Raw genomic sequence first — 26,866 nt, forward strand, 5'->3', positions numbered from 1 at the left:
TATCAATCGCCCTTGTGCACTTTGACCCGTTACTCACCCAACAATGGCATCATAGCAGTCAGGGTATAGAGAGTAGCGGACTGAGAACACAGCTGTGGGGTTCCCCTGTGCTGATACAGAGGAGGAAGTGTCAAAGCTGTCAGAGGGTGCAATCTGTATTCACATCCTGGACAACAATTGTGAACAGTCACTATTACACTTCTCTTCCTCATTTAGAAATCCGATAATGCATCAGGTCCATTGGTAAAAATTAAAGTAAGGCACATTAGCACCAGACATCCAGGTTCTATCCTGACTTTGGATGTGATTTGTATGGAGTTGCAGGTTCTCCTCGTGCCCAGCTGGATTTCCTCCAGTGCTATGGTTTCCTCCCAAATCCCAAAGGACACGGAGACATTGGTCTCTGTAAAACTGTTCCTAATGTGTAGGGAGTGGATGAGAAAGCAGGAGAACAGCAGAAAGCAGAACTAGTGTGATGGGATGATCACTGATCAGCGTGGACCTGGTGGGTCAATGGACCTGTTTCTATGCTGTATCTCTACACTAAGCTAAACCTGCCCAAATGTCTCCATGCATTCACCCTATCTAATCTCTTCATGATTTTATAAGATCGCTCCATAGCTTCCTGCGCTCCAAGGAATAAAGTCCTAGCATGCCCACATCTCACAAGCTTTCGGATCCAAGTACAGTCTCGTAAATCTTCTCTGTGATCTTTCCAGCTAAATGTCATTACTCCTACAGCAGGATGAGTAAAATGGAACAAAATATTCCAAGATAGATAAAAATGCTGGCAAAACTCAGCGGGTGAGGCAGCATCTATGGAGCGAAGCAATAGGTGACGTTTCGGGTCGAGATCCTTCTTCAGACTGATGTGGGGGTGGTGGGGGCGGGAAGAAGAAAGGAAGAGGCGGAGACAGTGGGCGAGCTGGGAAGGGGAGGGGAAAGAGGAAGAAAGCAAGGACTACCTGAAATTGGAGAAGTCAATGTTCATACCGCTGGGGTGTAAACTACCTAAGCGAAGTACAGGTGCACAACCTTTTATCCGAAAGCCTTGGGACCAGACACTTTTCGTAATTCGGAATGAAAGATTTTTAGCGTAGATTTTAACGGCTGGCTCAGTGGTAGAGTGCTCGGCTCGTATCCGCAAGGTCGCGAGTTTGCGCCTCGATCCCGGCAGTTACTCGGTTGCGAGTTTGAGTCTTCAATGTAGTTTTTTCTTGCAGAATAAATGTTTGTATGAAATGCAGTGTAGGAGAGGTGTACTGACTGTGTGGGCAGAACTTTGGAAGTGATTGCCCACCAGTCTCAAAAGCCGCTGTGTCTCCCTGTCCCTGGGTGGTTTGGGTGGGAAGGGACGAATTTACCAGAGTTACGGAGGGAGCTGGCTCTGCGGAAAGGTCTCCAACGTCACATATTCCTTTTCTTCATAGATGCTGCCTCACCCGCTGAGTATCTCCAGCATTTTTATTTACCTTCGATTTTTCCAGCATCTGCAGTTCCTTCTTAAACAAATATACCAACTGTGATCTTGTACTATTGCAACAATGTCCCAACTGCTATACTCAATTCCATGACCGATGAAGACCAGCATGGCAAAACGGCAGCCTACATACCTGCGGCATCAAACAAATATACCAACTGTGACCTTGTACAATTGCAACAATGTCCCAACTGCTATACTCAATTCCATGACCGATGAAGACCAGCATGGCAAAACGGCAGCCTACATACCTGCGGCATGACTTGCAGTGAACTATGTACTAGTACTCTAAGATATATATGATATATAGGTTCTTTATTGTCATTATAACATGTAAATATGATTTCCCCCTTATCCTTAAACTGTGACCCCTTGTTCTGGACTTCCCCAACATCGGGAACAATCTTCCTGCATCTAGCATGTCCAACCCCTTAAGAATTTTGTAAGTTTCCATAGGATCCCCCCTCAATCTTCTAAATTCTAGCGAGTACAAGCTGAGTCTATCCAGTCTTTCTTCATATGAAAGTCCTGACATCCCAGGAATGAGTCTGGTGAACCTTCTCTGCACTCCCTCTATGGCAAGAATGTCTTTTCTCAGATTAAGAGACGAAAACTGTACGCAATACTCCAGGTGCTTGACCCACTGAGTTACTCGAGCATTTTGTGTCTATCATCAATCTATGCTCCAATGTGGCAAGAAAAGTAAAGCAAAGGTTTAATTGCTAAAGCTGACGCTACCCCAGTCCCCACCCCTCACCACACATCTAGGACATTATATGAGCTAAGCAGCAGGGCCAATGCAACACTGAATACCAAAAGGTTTCTGTGTAAGCACTTGACACAGTTGGCTGCAGGCTTATTAAAAACAGAACTTATTACAAATCTACAGCAGGTGCATAAATATCTGTAATAAGCAAAAGCTGGATTCATGTCTCAGGTGTAAAACCTAGGAGAATCCAGAAAGTATAGTAGAGCTCTCAGATTATCAGATCTTCATCAACATCTTTACACACAGCAGAGTGAACTCTTCAGAGACAATGTTAGAAATATCATTAATAGCAGGTTTTCTGCCCCGATTAAGTGTTACTTCTGTACTCACCGCTGTCTGAGTAAATGGAAGGAAACGTTACTTTGCTCCAGCCACGGACCCTTCTTCCATCTCAATAGCCCGATATCTTCCACGATCTGCAAGTACAGAAGTCGTACTTTGGTTAGATACAGCATATTTTAACCTCATAGAGGTAAAAAGTGAGGTTTGGTTAGAGGAGGGAGCTTCAATTGAAAAGCAATGCCTTAAGGGCCTGTCCCACTTACGTGTCCTTGGCATGCAAAATACGCAACCTCGTGGTCGCGTTGAGCCGCGACGGTCCCGCGAAGGTCGAGCGCAATTTCATGCGTACGCACAGCCGTCTGGAGCGCGTGACGTCATTTGAAGATGGACACAAAGCTGGAGTAACTCAGCGAGACTGGCAGCATCTCTGGAGAGAAGCAATGGGTGACGTTTCGGGTTGAGACTTCCGCCTGAAAAGGGTCTTGACCCGAAACGTCACCCATTGCTTTTCTCCAGAGATGCTGCCGGTCCCGCTGAGTTACTCCTGCATTTTGTATCCATCTTCAATTTTCTTGGCCCCACTCTGGGAGTAGAAGTGGGGGCGGATCCGGACCGCAATGGCTGTGAGCCCCAGGCCGAGTTCGGCGATCGTTTGCCTACTTCTGCTGCTATTGGAGGCGAGACATTGTGTCGCGCCAGGGTCTTGGGCTTGTCCCACTTTGGCCGTCAGTTACGCACCAGGCCGTTGGCACGCGAAGATTTCGTTCGCTACAAAGATTTCGGAGCCCCGCGCGATGTCGCGCACAACTACATACCCCTCCGTGCTTCTTAGTGGGACTGGCCCCGCGCGGCCATACAATGCCCATGCGCCTCAACACGACCACGAGGTCGCGTAATTTGCCTGCCAAGGACACGCAAGTGGGACAGGCCCTTAAGGCAAAAACACAAAACCCTGATTCAATATTTCAGCTTGATGCAACAGTAACTTGCAATTATAAAGCAACTTTTAACTTTGAACGGCATGCTAGGAAGCTTCACACGAGTATTATCTGGTAAAACCTGACACCAAGCCATATTAAGGAGGTTGGAGACACAAGCAACTGCAGATTCTGGAATCTTCAGCAAAACGCCAATTGCCAGAGGAACTCAGCAGGTCAAGCAACATCTGTTGAGAGAACGGACTGCGTTTCAGGTCAGAAGGGCCCCAACCCGATACGCTATCTGTCCATTCCCTCCACAGATGCTGGCTGATCTGCCGAGTTCATTCAAGATTTGTACAGCGCAGCTGAGTACATCGTCCCAGCACGGTGCAGCAGCGCTCATACTAGCAAGCTAAACGCCATCCTCAACGACACCATGCGGATCATCACTGGCTGCCTATGTCCTACTCACACGGATCTTCTGCCGGTGCTCGCAGGTATCGCACCCGCCAAGCTTCTCGGAGAATACTTCACCCACAGGCTGGTGTGCAAGGCCCCATCGGACGCCAAACATTCTTTGCACCACCTCGTCCAGGACTCACAGCAACTGGGACCTCAACACCTGTCACCTAGTCGTCCCTTCTCCCGTCACACAATGACCCTCTGTGGCTCCGGTTTCAATACACTAGGAGCATGGAGAACCTGCTGGGAACAGACTTCGCGACCTCCTCAATTCACTGTGGCACCGAACACCACAGCCCCACCCGGCTCGGACTTGCCCCGCAAAGAGTGGGTCGCCCTGAACCGGCTCCGTACAGGGGTTGGCCTGTTCATCGCCAACATGCAACGCTGGGGGCTGCGTTCATCAGCAGCCTGCATGTGTGGAGCAGACCAGCAAACAGCGCAGCACGTCATTTTCGACTGCACTGTCCTCCACCCCCCTGGTGGAGGGGTAGACCTCACGGCCCTCGACCACAGCACATTGAACTGGCTACAGCGCCTGGAGGGCGTTACATAACCTCTGCTGCCTCAAACACATGAAGATGATTGGGTTTTGTTCATGCTGGGAGAACTACCTAAGAAGGTAGTTGGCCAAAGATATTTTTAGAAAAGAGAGACCAGAGATGTAGGCAGGGATTATCAAAGCCCAAGAGTCCAAACAACAAGGCACAACCATGAAATGGTGAAGCGATTTAAAAAAAGTTCAGTGATAGTGGTTCACAGGTTCAAAGAGGTTCATGCATTTAGTAACTTAATTTATCCCTCAATTGACAACACCTAACTGATTTGTTGGCCATTCATCAATACTTTTGTTGTGGTATTTGATGGTGCATAAATTGCATTGTATGCCAGCACTATAAAAATAACCAGTTTGTCATAGAGAACCTTTGAGTGTCTGGATGTTGTAAAATGCATTATAAAAACACAATGCTTTCCATATTTTCTCAGCTTGTATGAATGCTTCTTTGTGATAATTGCACAAAATAATGGAAAAATAACATAGCAGATATGTCATATCATTTTCAATGCTGCCGGAGTGTGAGAGAAATGGATCAAGAACAGCTCAGCTTGACTCATTCATGCACTGCTGCAACTCAGATGGAAACATATGTACATCTAGTGATGCAAAGAATAAGAAGTTCGTAAGTTCATAGGTAATAGAGGCAGAACTAGGCCGTTCGACCCATCGAGTACACTCCCGCCATTCAATCATGGCCGATCTATCTTTGCCTCTTAACCCCATTCTCCTGCTTTCTCCCCATAACTATTTGACACCCTTACTAATCAAGAATCTGTTCATCTCTGTCTTAAAAATACCCAATGACTTGGCCTCCACGGTTGTCTGTGGCAATGAATTCCACAGATGCACTCTGACTAAATAAATTCCTCCTCATCTTTTTAACGGGATGTCCTTTTATTCTCTTTGGTCCTAGACTTTCCCACTAGTGGAATGCTCGAAATCTTACCGAGCTAGCCACTTCTTAAAAAAGTCAATCCTTGATCTGACTTATATTAGAAATGGCACATTCATGGTGGGTGTGCAACTTGCCATTATAAGACTTCTGCAATTTGTGCATCAAATAAAAGCAAAACACTAAGCAACTAATCCAAAGAGTGCTTTTGGAACCTCAAAGTATACTTGCAAGTTCATTTAACAGCTTTGGTATTAACCCATTCGCCAAAGGAACTCGAGAGCATCCAGCAGCATCTAGGTGCAACAGTGGTTGCCTGATCCACTGACATCCAACATCAGATTGTTTGTTGCTCCAAATTTCAGTCTCTGCAGTCTTGACCATGTTATTTGGGCATTACAAGATTCAAACAAACTGTTTATTTTCCACTGAATTAAATTGCTTAGGTTGGCCACACACTGAACAAGTGATGTTCTTCACACTAGCCCTAGTTACAGGTTCAAAAAACAAGGTTTAATATCCAAGTCTAATCACAAGTTATAATGTTCTTAGAGATTGAATGGATTCATCAGTCTTGGAGATATTTTAAAGTCAAACTGGCTTGCTAAACATTTAGACAGGATGCAAGATCACTCTTCTACTGCAGAATTTGGGCAATTCTTACATTGTGTGGTCCAAAGACGGGGTTGAATGGAGGAGAACTAAAGTGCTCACTAACAGCTTGCAGATGATATCGGAGCTGGCTACTACTCCAAACAATGAAGTACAGCATTTGGGATCATGCACTTCATGGCCTGGCTCTGCTTAAAAGTGGATCTGTCAACACTCTGGATTCAGAATGGAAACTATGATATCTGCTCTACGCTTAACACGCAAACCTTCACAGAATGGTTTCCCAATCGAGCAGTTGACAGCATGAGCATTCAATGGGATGGAAAGAAATTCTATCTTTAAAATGCTGGTGCAGTTTAAACTGAAGCATATTATAGAAAAAGAGTACGACAGTAGAAAACAAGAAATAAAAATACTGTTCTACTTGCATTTCAAATATTTTAATAGGTCACTGGTGTTAGAGTTCTATCAATAGCATGGCACTTTAGGAGTAAACGCCGTGGCGAGCAATAGTGCATATTTCGAGAAATCTACACATGTGCTTTATTTTCTGATCTCGATCCTTGTGCAAATCTCTTGAATGATGATATTAAATTTCCAATTTCAACAATTGTAAAGGTTGAACACAAATGAGCTTGGCTAATGTTGGCAGAGATCTTAAGATGGGCCTCCAATTCCAAACTGAAACAAAACTGACAGCTTCATTTGCAGGGCTAATTCTTGGCTGACGAGAAACATGACAGCATCACAATGACATAACGGAAGGGTTCGCTGCTGAGGCTGGTATCAAGCTCTGAGCATGAGGGACCTTTACACTGCACCTGGTCCATTCTAAAATAAATAAGCGACTGGATGTCAGTCAGTGCAGACATTTCAACTATGCAATATTAACTTGCTATATTTAAGAGGGAGTTAGATGTGGCCCTTGTGGCTAAGGGGATCAGGGGGTATGGAGAGAAGGCAGGTACGGGATACTGAGTTGGATGATCAGCCATGATCATATTGAATGGCGGTGCAGGCTCGAAGGGCCTAATGGCCTACTCCTGCACCTAATTTCTATGTTTCTATGTTCTATGTTAACAACAAAATTTAAATCTAAAATGAAATCCATTTTACAAAACTCACTAGGAAGGATACCATAAATTATTATAGGATTTTTCTCCCTCCTGTTTCAAAATACAAATCCTTACACAACCATACTTGCACAATCCATTTAATACTGCTGAAGTAATGTATCCTTAATTGTTTGCGAAAGAGGTCAAAAAGTGCACAGGGTGGACCATTTCCCTTGTATTGTGATAATAAATTTAATATTCCAACTTTTTTGGTCAGGGCTTTAGCAATGTCAAATTCACTTAAAATTAAAAAAACAGGGTTGGAGCGGTTTTTGCTGCCATTTATTCTGGCATGGGGTGGTTTTAGCATTGTAATGTATACCACTGAAGTTGTTCCTTGGGTAAATGCCACATCCAGATCAAACAAGCAGAAACGCTATGCTAAGAGCATTTTGTTTTTATGCTAACTAACATAAACCATGACAAAATGTAGAGCTTAATAACTTTGATACAGGAATTTAAAAAATGTCAACATTGAATTTGTTGAAGATTAATAACAAACTTATGAAACTGTCATATTACAGTATACTGTCATATTACAGTATATATATTATAGATTCGTCTGTGAAGAAGGGTTCCAACCTGAAATGCCGTCTGTCTATTTCCTTATGCAGATGCTGCCTGACCCACTGAGTTCCTCCAACACTTCGTCTTTTGCTCTATTATCATAAGATCATGTGAGAGGAACAGAATTAGGCCATTCGGCCCATCAAGTATACTCCGCCATTCAATCATGGCTGATCTATCTCTCCCTCCGAACCCCATTCTCCTGCCTTCTCCCCATAACCTCCGACACCCATACTAATCAAGAATCTATCTATCTATGCCTTAAAAATATATACTGATGGCCTCCATAGCTTTCTGTGGGAAAGAATTCCACAGATTCACCACCCTCCTCATTTCCTTCCTGAAAGAACGTCCTTTAATTCTGAGGCTATGGCCTCTAGTCCTAGACTCTACACTTGTGGAAACCTCCTCTGGACCCTCTCCAGCGCCAGCACATCCTTCCTCTGATATGGTGCCCAAAATTGCTCACAATATTGTAAATGCGGCCTGACCAGCATCATATAGAGCCTCACCATTACATCCCTATTTTTGCATACAAGCCCTCTTGAAATAAATGCTAGCATTGCATTTGCTTTCTTTACTACCGATTCGACTTGCAGATTAATTTTTTGGGAATCCTGTACCAGCACTCCCATGTTCCTTTGCTCCTCCGTTTTCTAGATTCTCTCTCTATTTAGAAAATAGTCTATGCCTTTATTCGTACTACCAAAATGTATGACTCCACACTTTGCTACACTATATTCCATCTGCCACTTCTCTGCCCACTCTCCCAACCTGTCCAAGTCCTTCTGCAGAGTCGCTGCTTTCTCTACGCAACCTGCCCCTCCATCTATTTTAATATAATCCGCAAACTTAGCCACAAAGCCTTCAATCCCCTCATCCAAATCATTAATATACAACGTGAAGAGTAACAGCCCCAGCACAGAGCCTGCAGAACTCCAGTCACTGGCAGGAACCAGAAAAGGCCTCCTTTATTGCCACTCTTTGCCTTTTGCCAGCAGCCAACCTGCTATCCATTCTTGTATCTGCCCTTTGATACCATGGGCTTTATTTCTTCCTTAGCAGCCTAATCAAAGGCTTTCTGAAAGTCTAGATAAACAACATCTACTGATTCTCCTTTGTCTGTCCTGCTATTTACTTCTTCAAAGAATTCCAGTAAATTTGTCAGGCAAGACCTCCCCTTCACAAAGCCTGACTTTGGCCTATTTTATCATGAACTTCTAAGTACAGGTGCACAACCTTTAATCCGAAAGCCTTGGGACCAGACACTTGTCGGATTTCGGACATTTTCGGATTTCAGAATGGAAGATTTTTAGCGTAGATTAGGTAGGTAGCGCGGGCGGCTTGAAAAGTCTGGAGCTGCTGCATCCTCCCGGGTGACCGGGAGACTCATTGCATAAATGTTAGTCAGTTAGTTTGGAGGGATTTTATGTGGTGGTGGTGGAGTAGGGGTGAAGGGGGAAACTATAATTCTTAGTCCCCTACCTGGTCGGCGACTCCCAACCTCGCGGAGCTGGGGGCTCCGTCCGGCCGCGGGCGGCGCCGGTTGGAGCTCCGACCCCGGCAACTCTACCCCTGGCTGCGAGGCGCTCCAAATCCAGCGCCGCCCGCGGTCGGACGTCCCAGCTCCGGGAATGTCGGGAGTCGGCGGCGTCGCAGTGCTGGGATACCAGCGGGGAGCGGGCAATGCCTTACCGGGTCGCCGTGCGGCAAGCTCCGGAACGCTGTGGCCGCCGACACACAACATCGCGGAGCGTCGCTGGATTTGGAGCCGCGGAGTTGGGGGCTCCGTCCGGCCGCGGGCGGCGCCGGTTGGAGCTCCAACCCCGGCAACTCTACCCCTGGCTGCGCGGCTCCAAATCCAGCGACGCTCCGCGATGTTGTGTGTCGGCGGCCACAGCGCTCCGGAGCTTGCCGCACGGCGACCCGGTAAGGCATTGCCCGCTCCCCGCCGGTATCCCAGCGCTGCGACGCTGCCGACTCCCGACATTTGCGGAGCTGGGGCGTCCGGCCGCCGGCCGCGCTGGATTTGGAGCGCCTCGCAGCCAGGGGTAGAGTTGCCGGGGTCGGAGCTACAACTGGCGCCGCCCGCAGCCCCAACGGCCACAGCACTGCGGAGCTTACTGCACGGCGACCCGGTAAGGCATTGACCGCTCCCCGCCTCTCCGACCAGGTAGGGGACTAAGAATTAAAGTTTACCCCTTCACCCCCCTTCACATAAAAGCCCTCCAAACTAACTGACTAACATTTAAGCAATGATTTACAGATGTGTTTAAGCGTCTCCCGGTCTCCAGGGAGGAGGCAGCCGCTACAGTAGTACAGACCTGGGTTGACCGTGGGTCGTTTTGGGTCAAGTTTGGCGCCAAACGCGAGCTTTGGTGCGCAGACGACATCTGGAAAAAATGGCCGGTTTTCGGAGCTTTTCGGTTTCTGGAACACCGGATGAAAGGTTGTGCACCTGTACTCCGTAACCTTCCCCACAAACTGGTGGACAAACTGGGGGACTTGGGACTTCCACACTCCACCTGTACGTGGATAAATAGCTTCCTGTCGGGTCGAAGCCAGAGAGTCAGAGTGGGCCATCACACATCCACGGCCCTCAGCCTCAGTACCGGCTCTCCACAGGGCTGCGTACTGAGCCCCCTGCTCTACACCATCTACACGCATGACTGCACCCCCGCCCACCACAGCAACACCATTGTCAAATTTGCGGATGACACTACAGTGGTGGGACTCATCTCCGCGGGGGACGAGTACGCCTACCGGGATGAGGTGGAGCAGCTGACAGTGTGGTGCGAAGAAAATAACCTGCTCCTCAACACCTCAAAGACGAAGGAGGTAATAATAGACTTCAGGAAAAACAAAACGGACATGGTACCACTGACCATCAGAGGGGACTGTGTAGAGAGGGTGGCGGATTTCCGCTTCCTGGGAATCCACATTGAGGAGGACCTGACGTGGAGCGTGAACACCACTGCGTTGCTGAAAAAGGTCCAGCAGAGACTGCACTTCCTGAGGGTGCTCAGGAAGAATAACATCACTCAGAGGCTGCTGCTGTCCTTTTATCGGTGCTCCATTGAGAGCATACTAACATACTGTGTATGCGTGTGGTACACCAGCTGCACAGTGGCTCAGAGGAAAGCGCTCCAGAGGGCATTGACAACGCCCAGAGGATTGTCGGCTGCCCTCTCCGTACCTTGGAGGACTTACACAGTTCCCGCTGCACCAAAAAAACCCAGAATATAATAAAGGACATCTCCCACCCCGGACACTCCCTGTTTGAACTGTTGCCGTCAGGCAGACGGTACAGATCCACAAGGACAAGGACAAATAGACTACAAAACAGTTTTTACCCCACTGCTATAAAAGCACTAAATGTGGCCACCAAGGAACGCAGGGGCGATACAGACTAAGGGACTGTGGTAACGGTGAAATCGACAGAAGGATGGAGGGTTGGGTGTGTATGCGTGCTTTGTCTGTGATTTTTATTTATTTGCTTATCTTTATTATTTTACCGTGGATGTTTCGTTAGCTTTAGAAATGTTTGAATGCTGCACTGACTGGCTGACATTTTAAATTTCGTTGTACATGGCCCATGTTACAATGACAATAAAGAAACTATTCTATTCTATTCTCATCCTTTCTAATGGACTCTGAAGTCAGACTAACCGGTCTATAGATCCCACTATTCTTATTTGCTCCCTTCTTGTGCAGCGGGCTAATATTTGCAATTTTGTTAATCACCTGGAACCACTCCCGACTCTAGTGATTCTTGAAACATCACTATCAATGCCTCCACAATCTCTAAAGCACCTCTTTCAGAACAGTGTAGTCCATCCAGTCCAAGTGATTTATCCAGCTTCAGCCCTTTCAGCTTCCCAAGCACCTTCTCCCTAGTAATAGCCTCTCCACTAACTTCCACCTGGCTTGGATTTCAGGCACATTGCTGGTGTCTTCCACAGTGAAGACATGCAAAAAAGCTATTCAACTACTCCGCCATTTCTTTTTTTCCCATTTATCACTTTGCCTGGATCATTTTCCAGCAGTTCAACGCACTTTGTGTTTTGCTCAAGTTTACAGCATCTGCAATCTCTCATCGCCAAGAGAGATGGAATAAAGCTTTAAAAGGGAAGTATAACAATTCAAATTATTCTTACCTGTTCTTCATGGGGAACCTGGATTGCCTCATACTGCAAAACATTAGACGTCTCACTGCAAAAAAAAAGTTCCGACTGTTAGCCTTGGAATATTATGGTGCACGCCATCCAGTGTTTTAAAAATAAGTAATCCATTAATAAAAGATCAAGTTCAAGTTCAAGTGAGTTTATTGGCATGTGTCCCTGTATAGGACAATGAAATTCTTGCTTTGCTTAAGCACAGAAAATAGTAGGCATTTACTACAAAACAGATAAATGTGCCCATATACCATGATAATTAGCGGTTTCTGCAGATGAAGCACATCAGACAATAACAGCCATACCCTTAATAACATTTATTACAGTGAGGTGCCACTCCCATGCCCTCCCCTTCAGAAAAACTGATGGATTTTCCAAACGTTTGGATATTACTCTTGTTAAAATACTAACACAGTTAATTCACTTATTTTTGGCTATTTCGTGAATTGTACAGTGAGCCAGGTGTGCCCAGTAACAGGAGGCACCCTGAGGCGCACACGGACGAGAAAGGGGTCCCCTGCACACCAACAGATGAGGGCAGGGGGATCCTCCTAACACTCAGGATCAGTTCTCCAGCAACCCACGTGCCAAACCATTAGGAATTCTGAACATGGCACAGTGGATTATTGGTGCCTTGCTGTAGCTGCCAGCTTGTGAAACGCTTTAGCGGTATTCTTTCACACTGGACCCGCCTTTTATTTGCAATTTATTAATGCGAAGTTCCATGAAAACATCTTGATGGCAAACATCCACAAAGAATCAAGTACTAATTATTTGATTGCTGCAGGATAGAAGTGCACCAGAAGAATACCATATGGCAACAAACTCATAACAAGAGGCTAACACAGGATAAAAAGAATATTTGGAAAACTAGTTAAACAAAATACGTATTTCATAAGGAAGCTGCTTTGGCAAGATGTGCAAATAAACATTGCTTAAAAGGCAACGTATGCGCAATCATTCAATATGTTAAGAATTACGTATAGGCGGGCCAATTTTTTGACTAAAGGTCAATAGTGGGATTTTATTTAAAACAGGCCTTCAAACAGAAATACAGACTCTCAGCAATGCATATAGCGAACAGGATGATCACTGTTGCCATTTTTAAAACCCTCGTCATTTTTTCCAGAACAAAAGCCAGTGTCTGGCCTATTGGGTTTTGTTACAGCAGTAGGTTTCTGTGAAGTATTCTGCTCGTCATTTGGCTTTAACGTCATGAAAACAAACAATGTTATCTTAATGAGCTCTATGTCTGGAAAGCTCAGCTAGCATATTCATTACACAAAATTTGTAACAATTTAAAATCACCACCCTTCAACACTGGCAAATTAGGAAAATGTTGAAAAAGATTAGAATTCTAAATTAATTCAAGACAAGTTTTGGGTGCAGCTACTCTCAGTTGAAAAGACCTGAAACCTAACTGTAGACACAAGGGATTTACAAAAAAGGAATAAAGTGCTTGAGTAACCCAGTGGGTCAGATGGCATTTCAGGTCGGGACCCTTCTTCAGGCTGATTGTAGTGAAGGGGGAGGAGAAAGCTGGAAGAGAGGTGGGGGCAGGTAAAAGCCTGGCAAGTAAGGTGAGGGAGTGGAGGGGCTTGATTGTCAGATGGTTTAACAAGGGCTAAAGATGAAATGACAAGGGGCTGTGAGAAAAGGAGATGAGAGAAGAGGCATGAAATGTGATGCCAGACGAAGAGATACAGGCTGGGGAAAAGGAAAACGGGACAGGATTGTGGATTAACTGCTGTGTATCTGTATCGAAAGCTGAGAGTTAAACAACGGTGGGAGAGGGTGCATGGTGGGGGTGGCATGGAATATAGTTTCCTCTCTTTGTGCAGAAATACCAAACTCTAAACTCAAACTTGCTTACTACAGAATGGGAATACAGCAAATGTGTTTGGTTGGAATATTCAGAAAGACATTAATAAGATATTGTCTAGTGGATCCATGTCTCGTGGATTAACTACAATAGCCAAATGTTGGGTATACAATAAAACAGGAGGTCGTTGCTCAACTTCAAAACAGTGAGAACTGGTGTTCCACAAGAACTATTCAGCACAATTCACATAAACTGTGTGGATTCAAATTTACTTCCAATTCTGGATGCTTGCGGGGACACCAAATTTTGAGTATTGCAAGGATAGATAGTTAATCCAGAGGTGTGCAACATTAATATATATATTCAAAATAGATTTTAATTCAAAAATAACTTCAGTGGATCGCTAAGATGGCGCCTGCCTGCGATGACATTTTGCCAGCTGCAGTACAGAAAATCTTCAAATATCGTATTTCTGAGCTCACCTGTATAAACAAATCAGGAGAACCCAGTGATGTAAGTAGTGAGTTGCTAACGAATTTAAAGGCATTATCGCTACTGCGATCTCCCGGTGGTAGCGACTGTAAGGGAATTCCCAATCGGAGGGGAATTCCCCACCTCGCAGAGATTGGCAGGTACAGTAAGTACTGTACCTGTAAACACCGGGGTGGCCTTCATGGATTCCGGAATCGAGGCCGTCGGGCAGGATCTCCCAGCAGCAACGGAGCTGGAGGTGCCGACAGTAATAGGCCTTTTTCACGGGGTGACTTGACGCAAGATGTAGCCAGAGTGAAGTGGTCGTGGTCTAGCACGATATCACACGATATAACGGGGGGGTAGACAAAGAGTTCCCACGGTACTCGGCATTTCTGTTATTTGTGCGAGTGACTTGTCCGTCTCCCGAGCTTTCCCGTTAAATCTTGAATGACATTGTATACTGTCAAGTGTAATTAAATCATCACGTGGCACAAATGATGTCACTTTTTTTTTCACACACTATAAATATCCTCCCTTGGTTGAATTGGTATATACACACACAAAGCAGAGTTTTACTGTGTATGTGGGAGACACAGATGGAGTGAGCACAGTTACTCGGTCTTTACTGTGTGTGGGAGAGGGGGAGAAATAGACGTACACTCACAGAGTCTCTCAGCCTGTGTGAGAGGGAGGGAGGGAGAGAGAGAGAGAGCACTGACCACCGGGCTGGTTGTCGGGGCTGGCGTGTTGCGTTTCACAGACCGAACTTGGGACGGGACTGGAGTTGGGAGGGAAAGGTGGGGGAGTCGAGGGAGAGGAGGGGGAGACAGATGGGGGTGTCTTCATTTAGTGGCGGTGGGTGTCTGTCACTGAAACAGGCAGGTGAGATTTCACATCCACCTTGTGTGTGCCTCTCTCTCTCTCTCTCTCTCTCTCTCTCTCTCTCTCTCCTCTCTCACACAGGCATGAATGGATGAACTCCGCGGGCCAGGCAGCATCTACGGAGGGAAATGGACAGGCGACCCATTCTTCAGGCTGCCTTATGTCTCTCTCCCCCCCTCCCCCCAACTCCCACCCACACACACGAATGCTGGAGAAACTCAGCGGGTGCAGCGGGGCCGAAACGTTGTCTATTTCCTTCGTTCCATAGATGCTGCTGCACCCGCTGAGTTTCTCCAGCATTCGCGTGTGTGGGTGGGAGTTGAGGGGGGGGGGGGGGGGGGGGGAGAGAGACATAAGGCAGCCTGAAGAATGGGTCGCCTGTCCATTTCCCTCCGTAAATGCTGCCTGGCCCGCGGAGTTCCTCCAGTCATGCCTGTGTGAGGGGGAGGGAGGGAGAGAGAGAGAGAGAGAGAGGCACACACAAGGTGGATGTGAAATCTCACCTGCCTGTTTCAGTGACAGACACCCGCCGCCAGTAAATGAAGACACCCCCATCTGTCTCCCCCTCCTCTCCCTCGACTCCCCCACCTTTCCCTCCCAACTCCAGTCCCGTCCCGACCCTCTGGGAAACTGAAGGGAGCAACAATTAACTGCTGCCTTATAACCATATAACAATTACAGCACGGAAACAGGCCATCTCGGCCCTACAAGTCCGTGCCGAACAAATTTTTTTCCCCTTAGTCCCACCTGCCTGCACTCATACCATAACCCTCCATTCCCTTCTCATCCATATGCCTATCCAATTTATTTTTAAATGATACCAATGAACCTGCCTCCACCACTTCCACTGGGAGCTCATTCCACACCGCTACCACTCTCTGCGTAAAGAAGTTCCCCCTCATATTACCCCTAAACTTCTGTCCCTTAATTCTGAAGTCATGTCCTCTTGTTTGAATCTTCCCTATTCTCAAAGGGAAAAGCTTGTTCACAAAAGCTTGCCTTCCCGCTGAGTTAAAGAGTTCCCACGGTAGTAAGACGATGTTAGTTGCGCCCAAGTTTAAATTTCCAACGTGTGTTTCAGAGTAAATCAAAAACTGTCTGAATCAGCAAGTTAGACAAAAAATGCTGGAGTAACTCAGCGGGCCAAGCAGCATCTCTGGAGAAAAGGAATAGATTCCATTTACCTTCTCTGCACTCCCTCTATGGTAAGAATGTCTTTCCTCAGATTAGGAGACCAAAACTGGACGCAATACTCTAGGTGTGGTCTCACCAAGACCCTGTACAACTGCAGTAGAACCTCCCTGCTCTTATACTCAAATCCTTTTGCTATGAGTGCTAACATACCATTCGCTTTCTTCACTGCCTGCTGCACCTACATGCCTACTTTCAATGACTGGTGTACCATGACACCCAGGTCTCGTTGCATCTCCTCTTTTCCTAATCGGCCACCATTCAGGTAATAGTCTACTTTCCTGTTTTTGCCACCAAAGTGGATAACCTCACATTTATCCACATTATACTGCATCTGCCATGCATTTGCCCACTCACCCAGTCTATCCAAGTCACCTTGCAGCCTCCTAGCATCCTCCTCACAGCTAATACTGTCCCCCAGCTTCGTGTCATCCTCAAACTTGGAGATGTTGCATTCAATTCCCTCGTCCAAATCATTAATATATATTGTAAATAGCTGGGGTCCCAGCACTGAGCCTTGCAGTACCCCACTAGTCACTGCCTGCCATTCAGAAAAGGACCCGTTTACTCCTACTCTTTGCTTCCTGTCTGCCAGCCAGTTCTCTATCCACATCAATACTGAACCAATAGCGTGTGCTTTAAGTTTGTATACTAATCTCAGGGGCAGGAAGGTTGGCACTGTAAAAAAACGGCTAAAGGCAGTGTACAGTAAGTCCTTTAAAAGAGGGGGGGGGGGGGAAGAAGGAGTGGAGCCAACTTTTACGGCCAGAAATACACGGCTTTGATGCTCGAGGGACATTTAACATTACCTGTCGGTTATCCTTAATTCTGAAAACTACTGCTTACCTTTTTTTTCCCCAATGAGCCAATGAAATTCACCGGTCAGCACCGGCTCCAACCTCCGAGAACCTTCGACCTCCTGCCAACCCTCTAAGACCTCTTGCCTGCCCACCTACGGCTCGATAATTCTCGCCACTCTCCATGGCGGCTTCATTCTAGTCGCCGATAATTGTCCGACATGTTCTCTTCACGACCACGGAGGCGATTCCCCAGCAGCCACCCGCAAACATGTGGCGACTGCATAGTCTCTTGCAAAGTCTCCTGTAGTCGCCTAAAAAGTCGCCTACGTGGGACAGGCCCATTAAACTATGCCATCCAAATCTTGATCCCCCCATTCTGAGAAAAAAGATTTGGTACATTCACCCTATCTATTCCCCTCAGGATTTTACACGCCATTATAAGATCACCCCTCAGCATATGGCCCCAAGAAATAAAGTCTCAGCCTGCTCAGTCTCCCATTAGCTCAGGCCTTTGAGTCCTGGCAATATTCTTATAAATCTTCTCTGCATTCTTTCCAGTTTAATGTAATCTATTTTATAGCATATTGACTAATCTGAACACAAAACACAACGTTTTGTAAACCTGCAACATAGCATTCCAGCTCTAGGCCTAGTTCCCTGAGTGATGGCCACCATGCAAAAAGCCTTCTTCACATACTCCATCTGCCTGTGATGTCCCTTTAAGGGAACTAAGCATTTGTATCCTTAGATCCCTCTGGGTCTACAACTCTCTCTAGGTTCCTGTCATTCAGTCTGAAGATCCTGCCCCGGTTTGACTTCCCGAAATGCAACACTTTTACATCCCAATTAAACTTCATTAGTCAAATCTCCGCCCACTTGCCAGCTGATCAAGATACTGCTGCAATTCTTGATAACCGTTTTCAAATAAATTTACAATAGTGATTTACTTGAATAATTTCCAACTGAGTTTACAACTATTAGAGGGGATTAAGTAGGTCAACACAAGTTTCACTGGAAATGATATTATTTAAAAAAATTGTTCACAATCTGCTAGATAATGAAAGATTGAAAAGGATAAATGAACAAAAAGGTCAGAGCAGGTGTACTGCAAATCCAATGGGCAAGTAAGGAGAAACAATTCAGGAACTTATTTCCACATGGCGTAATTGAAGCTAAAAAGAGTATTTAGCCCAAAGATAAACTGGATAAACCAAAGAGGGATGTGATGATGGGAATAGATAGAGAGAAATGGAGATATTTGGAACATAAATGTCAGCATGGGCCATTCACTCAGTGCATTTGTTTATGCTCTAAATATTTTATGAAGTATTTATAGCATAAACAAATTTACTGAGTGAATGGCCATGCATGGTTATGTTATAATACCAGATTTAGGAAAACTCATCAAGTCTTTGCAATGAACATCAAAAATCAATGCTGAGTTTCAGTACACTTACCGGATCTCTGGAAGGAAAGACTTTTTGTACGCATCCTCAATGCTTTGCAGATAAGCTGTGGAAACATTCTGTTCATAGGTCTGGAAAGAAAAAGACAGTTCACTGAGGTATAAATCGAGATTACTCCTACAAGAATAATTTATTTAGATATTTTTTGGAGGGGGTCATTGAAAAATAAAATCAATAAATCTGTAAGAAATAAATTCCGTAACCACAAGTGAATTAAATTTCAGTCTGAAGAAGGGTCTCGACTCGAAACCTCACCCAGCCATTATCTCCAGAGATACTGCCTGACCCACTGAGTTACTCCAGCACTTTGGATCTATCTTTGACAAGTGAATTTGAATCCAAGTATTTATCAAGACATCAAAATGCTCCTTTTCAAATGGTTTCACAGAATACAGAGCATCTACTATAATTACAAGAACAGGTAACAAACTTTTTCCCAAAAATGTAAGTCATGTCAAGACTATAGCATCTCAAGACTGGAGTTTTACTAAACTGGAATGTGGACTAAAATTCACATTTCCGTATGTGAATTCTGAAGTCCGAAAGTTAGGAATCAATGTACCACAAGTCTTGTTCACTCATCATTCCCATTTCTACTTTGTCTAGCCATGACTCAGTTTTAAAATTCCCATTTGTCTATTCAGATGTGTGCAAAGCTTCACCCTAACCTCTGTAAAGTCTGAGAATCTTTTGACAAGGCCAGTTTTTAAAGTAATAGACAGGCAGAGGTTGATTGGGAGATGGTGTTCACATGCAAAGGGGCATTTAGCACATTTGGTACATTGGCCTTCATTAATCAGGGTATCGAGTATGTTATATTACAATTGTACCGCTTATTGGTGAGGCCACATTTGGAGTGTTATGGTTGCTAGTTTGCTGAAAGAATGTCGCTGTCATTCTGTGTCACATTTGGAGCCTTGGTCACCCTGATACCGGAAGAATGTTATTTTGTTGGAAAAGGTGCAGGGAAGATTTACAAGGATGTTGCCAGAACACAGTAGCGATGTTACAATACACACCTTCAGCGGCGCTGTAGTTCTGCCACTGGCCGTTTGCGCGACTTTGGCGCCTTCGAAGGGGGGGTGGGGGGGGGACAGGATCAAAATGCCGTTTTCTCCTGCCTGCGGAGTCGAACTTTCTCAGGCTTTTCAGCTGCTGCAGAAAAATCGTTCCGACTTCCGTTCTCGGAAGATAAAAAAAAAATTGCGGGACAATTTAATCCCTGGAGTAAAATAAAATGCTACTTCTAACGCCGTCAATACCTACAACGGAACTGGTCTCACGTAGGGGACAAAACATAAGGTAAGTCGTCTATTTTACATATAAACTTGCTTCTTAGGATGACTTTAATCCAAATTTCATTGGCGAAAATGTGATTTTGACCACATACAAACTGGCAGTGTTTTTCCTGCCGATATGGGGTCCAAATTCACTGCAACCGCAACGTTCCAATCGAATGCGTTCCACAAAAAGCCACTCGCAAGATGATTAAAATGCCCATTAATTTCTGGGAATTAAACATTAAATTAATTCCATTTGGCCTATAAATTCATGACAATGAGATTTAAAAATCATGTTATATTGTGAATTCTTGTGTGAATGTTGTTTGGACACCCTGACAAAACCTCTCCACCTCTATTCCATTTCCCGTCATAAATCCTATCCTTTTTCAGCAAACATTATTTTATCCTTTAACTCTTTTAAGAGTTTGAAAATTTGTTTGATCACAATATGAATCTCTCTCAGGAGAGTTTGCGTCAAGGTTTACATGTCTTTAAACCACTTGCCTAGACTCCTGATACCATACAATCTAGCCAAGAACTGACAGCATTATTAATCAATTCGGCACTTTTAAATTTGGATAGCAGTTCCTGGACAATGAGGCCAGGATCACATCCAATGGTCTTTGTGAAATATTCAAGTTGCTACCAACAGAACTAAGTCAATGGCACTGAAAGGAATCTTGTTTCCAATGAAGAGCAAGCAGCAATCCTGTGTTCTGTTTTACAGCGTGGCTATGTGCTTTTGATTGTCTTGCACTTTAATTCTCAATCCCACTCTCGCTCCACAGTCAAAGGAGTTTAACCCCCCCCCCCCTTGTCATTTGTCTTTCCACAGATGCTGCCTGAACTGCTGGGTTTTTCCAGAACATTGTTTTCCCTTAAACAAGTAACCTTCTTTCAACACTACTGCCTCCATCAGTTGAATCAATCCTTTCTCCAAAATGTGCTCACTACGAGGACAACATTAATTTATGAAACAAAAAAGTTTCAATTTATACATTTTTGGTCAGTTAACTCTGATAATCCCAGCAGAACTATTGCCTTAGTAACTGCATTCCAAACAGCAAACAGAGTCTTAGCCATTTCGCTAAAATAAATACTTTTCATCCTGTCATAGAAAAACATCATTTTTTCTTCAGGATACCAGGCAGCAAAACCCACACTCAGAGCCTAGTGATTTTAATAATTAAATTAGGCAACTCTTCTGCATGCAGCCAGTTTTGGAAGTCTGAAACTTCCCTCCAAATGACAACTGGTGTGAAGTTAGGATATTTTATATCCTAGCCATGTGGGTTAAGGTACGTAGAGCAACGCAGATGAATGGCTTTGAGAGTCACAGAGATACTACATTGAAAAAGTCCTTCAGCCTACCAGGTTCATGCCAACCCATTTACATGGATCCAATTTTTAAATTCTCCTCACATCCTCATCTACTTCCCCCCTTCCCCACCGCCCAGATTCTATAATTCATCTACTTTGATGATCATAGATCAACAACAGGGCTAATAGCAGAGAGATTCAACTGCTACCTCACAGCGTCAGAAACCTTGGTTCATTCTTTAGGTTCTGACTGTGTGGAGTTTACACATTCGCCCTGTGATTGCATGGATTTCCGCTATGTGCTCTAGTTTCCTCCAACATCTCAAGGACAGGTGGATTGTTAGTTTCAGTTTAGTTTCTTGTCACGTGTGCCGAGGTACAGTGAAAAGCTTTTGTTGCGTGCTAACCAGCCAGCAGAAAGACAATACGTGATTACAAGTGATCCATTTAATGTATAGATACATGATAAGAGAATAATGTTTAGTGCAAAGTAAAGCCAACAAAGTCCGACCAAGGATAGTCCGAGGGTCATCAAAGAGGCACTGCTCTCCGGTTGTGGTAGGATGATTCAGTTGCCCGATAAAACAGCTGGGAAGAAACTGTCCCTGAATCTAGTGGTGTGCGTTTTCACACTTCAGGTTAATTGGCCACTGTAAATTGCCCCTTGTGCGGTTGAGAGGGACAATCTGGGCAGAGTTGATGAGAATATGAAGAGATTTAAAAAGGGATTGATGTAGGATTAGGGTGAATTTGCTGACTGATGGTCAGTGCACACTTGATTGGCTAAAGGGCCTATTTTCTATGTGTAGGAAGGAACTGCAGATGCTAGTTTAAACCGAAGATAGACACAAAACCTACCCGACTCTCAGTCTGAACAAGGGTCGCGACCCGAAAAGTCAACCATTCCTTCTCTCCAGAGATGCTGCCTGTCCCATTGAGTTACCCCAGCATTTTGTGTCTGTCTTCAGCCTATTTTCTATGTTGTATCTGTGACTATAAAACCAATTAATGACAAAGATCAGTTAAATAAAATTAAGAAGTGGTTGGCAAAATAATTGGATTTCTTACATGATGGAGCTTTACTAACATACTGTTCACTGGGGCTGATCATGTCAGTCCCCACCAGATAGCCACCAAGAATGCACCATAAGGCGGTGCCTACATTGGTGAAAAAGATTAATGGTGGATGGGAAGGGAGAAGCAAAAACTAATCCATTAGGTGATTCAAGATTCCTTTCATTTTCTCATTGTTCAATCAGTGGCTAGTGCAAAATGAAAACAAGCTAATTGCAGATTTTTATTTTAAGCTCCCAAGCCTTGTGACAAAACTATCTTGAAATTAGTAATTAAAGGAGGTGGATGTGTCTACTGTACTTCCTCTGTGATACCCTTCCTGAGGAAATTGAACTATTTTGTTCTGTAATACCAATATCCTGCACCTTTCTTAACTGGGAACATTTATAATTGTTGGTATCCTGCCCTATTCCTTACTTAGCTCTGCTGATGAAAGAAGGAAGGATAAATAGGAAGCTGCATCCTAATCAAGGTGAAAGCAAGTTCCATTATTGTAAAGGATTCATAATAAATAACTGTATTTACCCATCTGCAAACAGTAGGTATTTTTAAGACACATTAAAAAGAATCATACATCACAAAAACAGGCAGTTCAGTTCACCAACATCATGCTGACCAAATACCCATTTACCAGCATCTGGTCCGTCGCTTGCTCTGTCTCGGTGATTCAGTGCTCGCCCAGAAGCTTCTTAAATTTTGTGGTGCAGCTTACCTGGCTACACCACCCCTCAGTCAGTGCGTTCCAGACGGCAACTGCCCCGAGTTAAAAAAATCCTTCTCAGATTCCCTCTAAACATCTTACTTCTCACCTTAAACCTAGGCCTCAAAAGTAATGTTTTGACTGTGCAGCCAAATTCTGCTCCAAATCCATTTTCAGATTTTTCCCAATTACACCGCTGTGGTGGGCCAGAATTTGAATAATGATGAGACGGAGCACAGGAAGGAGATCGAGTGTTTTCTAACATGGTGGCAAGCCAACAGCTTCTCCCTCAACGTAAGCAAGAGGTTAGATATTGACTTTAGGAAACTAGGTCAGTCTGCATCAATGGTGCAAATGTGGAGATGGTTGAGAGCTTCACGATTCTAAGCGTAAATGTCACCAAAATTTACTCCTGGACTAAATACTCTGAGGTTATGCCAAAAAGCACACCAATGCCCTTGACTTCCTCAGAACACTAAGGAAGTTCTCTTTGTATCCAAACATTCAAACCAATTTCTGCAGATGCACATAGAAAGCCTTCTGTTCAGATGCATTGCAACTTGATTTGGTAACAGCTCTGCTCAGAACACACACAAATAGCAGAGTTGTGGATGTAGCCGGGGCCGCTCACAAACTGGCGGCGCTGTTAACAGCTGCGGCTCGCCTGCAGTCCGTCTGTCTTTACTTTTTTCTGTTGTTTTTTTTGTCTTGTTTTGGTTAAGTTTTAGTTTGTTGGGTCGTGTTAGAGGGGGTGAAACAAGTTCTCTGTCTCTTCCTTCGGGGGAATGCGACTTTTTCGTGTCGTATCCCCCTTCTCTGCCTCCGTCTGTGCTGAGGCCTAATGGCGGAGCTGGCGGCCTCCAACCTGCGACCGATCCCGAGGCTCCGGAGGCAGAGCCAGCCAGGACTTACCAACGAGAGGCTGGCCGTCTTCAGGGCTAAGGCAACGGTGGCCCGACTTGCTGGTGTGGCGTTCTGGCTTTCGGCGGCGGCCTGGAGCTGATGCAGCAGGGCCTGGAGCTGAGACTGCGGGACCCGGAGCTGGGGCAGCGGCCTGGAGCTGGAGCGGCTGCCCGGAGCGGAGACTGTGGGACCCGGAGCTGGGGCAGCAGCCCGGAGCGGAGACTGCGGGATCCGGAGCTGGGGCGGCAGCCCAGAGCGGAGACTGTGGGACCCGGAGCTGGGGCGACGGCCTGGAGCAGAGACTGCGGGACCTGGAGCGGAGACTTCGGGACCCGGAGCTGGGGCGGCGGCCCGGAGCGGAGACTGCGGGATCCGGAGCTGGGGCGGCGGCCCGGAGCGGAGACTGCGGGACCCGGAGCTGGGGCGGCGGCCTGGAGCGGCGGCCTGGAGCGGAGACTGCGGGACCTGGAGCTGGGGCGTTGGCCCTGGAGCTGAGGCGGCGGCCCGGAGCTGATGCTGGCCATCTCGGAGTGGAAATGGCGTTCCGGCTTTCGGCGGCGGCATCACCACGGAGGTCCGCTGGACTGGAGAGCGGCATCTTCGGCCTGGATCGATCGCCTCAGCGCAGAGGGAGAACAAGGAGGGAAGAGACGGAGACTAAGACTTTGCCTCCATCACAGTGAGGATGTGCTTGGTGAACTCACTGTGGTGGATGTTTAATTTGTGTTTATTGTATGCTTTATGATTATTGATTCTGTGTATGACTGCAGGCAACATAATTTCGTTCAGACCAAAAGGTCTGAATGACAATAAAGGATCTATTTATAGAAACATAGAAACATAGAAAGTAGGTGCGAGAGCAGACCACCAGGTCCATCGAGCCCGCACCGCCATTCGCTCATGGCTGAACACTAAACAGACACACTTACCCACAAACAGTAGACACAAGACACAGAACACAAGACACTACCCTCCCCTTTATACCGCTATCACCCCTCTCCACCCCAAGAACCTCGTGATCTCCTGGGGGAGGCAAAAAACCGGATAAAAACCCAGGTCCAATTCGGGAAAAAAATCCGGGAAATTCCTCTCCGACCCCAATCTAGGCGATCGACACTTGTCCAGGAGATCACTCAGGTCTTACTATACTAACCATACCTAGGTCCATATCCCTGCCCTCTCCCCGTAGCCCCTTATCCCCTTGGCAGCTAAAAAAACATCTATTTTAGTCTTAAATATATTTAACGTTTCTGCTTCCACTGCTCCCTGGGGCAGTGAATTCCATAAATTAACCACCCTCTGGGTGAAGAAGTTCTTCCTCATCTCAGTTTTAAAAGAGCCCCCCCTTATTCTGCAACTATGTCCCCTAGTTCTAGTTTCCCCGATCATTGGGAACATCCTCGGTGCATCCACCCGATCAAGGCCCCTCACGATCTTATATGTTTCAATGAGATCGCCTCTCATTCTTCTAAACTCCAAAGAGTAGAGTTCCAGCCTACTTAACCTTTCCTCATATGTCAATCCCCTCATTGCAGGAATTAATCTTGTAAACCTTCGCTGCACTGCCTCCAGGGCTAGTACATCCTTTCTTAAGTATGGACCCCAGAACTGTACACAGTATTCCAAATGTGGTCTCACTAATACTGTGTACAGCTGCAGCAAGACCTCCGTGTTTTTATACTCAATCCCCCTAGCAATAAAGGCCAAAACTCCATTGGCCTTCCTGATTGCTTGCTGCACCTGCATACTAACTTTCAGTGATTCATGTACTAATACCCCTAGATCCCTTTGCGTTGCATTACAACGCAGCTCCTCCTCATTTAGAAAATAACTTGCCCTATCATTTTTTTTCCCAAAGTGAATGACTTCACATTTATTAGTATTAAATTTCATCTGCCAAGTTGTTGCCCACTCACCTAGCTTATCTATATCCTTTTGCAGACTCTTCCTATCCTCCTCATCCCCTACTTTTCCTCCCATTTTTGTATCGTCCGCAAATTTTGAAATATTACACTTGGTTCCCTCCTCCAAATCATTTATATAAATTGTGAACAACTGGGGTCCCAGCACCGACCCTTGCGGAACCCCGCTAGTTACCGGTTGCCATCCCGAGTATGAACCATTTATCCCCACTCTCTGCTTCCTATTTGTTAGCCAATCCTCTACCCATGCTAATATATTACCCCCAATCCCATAATTTTTTATTTTTAGCAATAGTCTCTTATGTGGCACCTTGTCAAAAGCCTTTTGGAAGTCCAAGTATACCACATCCACCGGTTCCCCTTTATCCACCCGGGTTGTTACTTCCTCAAAGAATTCGAGCAGATTCGTTAAACAGGACTTCCCCTTCACAAAACCATGTTGGTTCTGTCCGATGAAGTCATGTTTATCCAAGTGCCCCGTTAGTGTTTCTTTAATAATTGTCTCTAACACTTTACCCACCACCGATGTTAGACTAACCGGTCTATAGTTACCCGCCTTCTGTTTACTTCCTTTTTTAAATATAGCTGTTACATTGGCCATTTTCCAATCCACTGGGACCGTTCCTGCCTCCAGGGAGTTTTGGAAAATTATCACCAATGCATCCACAATCCCCACCGCTATCTCCCTCAAGACCCTTGGATGTAATCCATCAGGCCCAGGGGATTTATCCTCCTTCAGTCTCATTAATTTCCCTAATACCACCTCCTTGGTGATCTTAATAGTATTAAGCTCCTCCATTCCTACCGCCCCCTGTTTATCCAGCGTTGGAATATTTTTTGTGTCTTCTATGGTGAAGACTGATACAAAATACTCGTTTAATGCCTTTGCCATTTCCATGTTCCCCACCAACAACTCTCCAGTCTCACCCTCCAATGGACCAACGTTCACCTTAGCCACCCTTTTTCTTTTTATATAGCTATAAAAACTCTTACTATTAGTTTTTATGTTGTTCGCTAAATTCCTTTCATAGTCTATTTTCCCCGTCTTAATTAATCTCTTAGTTATTTTTTGCTGACCTTTAAATGCTTCCCAATTCTCTACCCTCCCACTATCTCTGGCTACCTTATATGCCCTTGCCTTCAGCCGAATACTATCCTTTATAGTTTTACTGAGCCATGGCTGACTGTTCTTACCC

General features: G+C 45.4%; 1 protein-coding gene across 1 annotated transcript in view; it reads right to left on the reverse strand.

The window, feature by feature from the left end:
* The window catches only part of ndufa10 (NADH:ubiquinone oxidoreductase subunit A10), an 80,909-nt gene that overhangs the window by 19,344 nt on the left and 34,699 nt on the right, over positions 1-26,866 (reverse strand). Inside the window, exons 6-8 of the mRNA XM_055638515.1 lie at positions 18,460-18,539; positions 11,816-11,870; positions 2,580-2,665 (exon numbers count right to left, since the gene is read on the reverse strand). Of these exons, the coding sequence (XP_055494490.1) occupies positions 2,580-2,665; positions 11,816-11,870; positions 18,460-18,539 (221 nt within the window). The remainder of the gene's footprint in view (positions 1-2,579; positions 2,666-11,815; positions 11,871-18,459; positions 18,540-26,866) is intronic.

This window comes from Leucoraja erinacea, chromosome 7 (assembly GCF_028641065.1).
Source record: "Leucoraja erinacea ecotype New England chromosome 7, Leri_hhj_1, whole genome shotgun sequence".
In the NCBI taxonomy this organism is placed as follows: Eukaryota; Metazoa; Chordata; class Chondrichthyes; order Rajiformes; family Rajidae; genus Leucoraja; species Leucoraja erinaceus.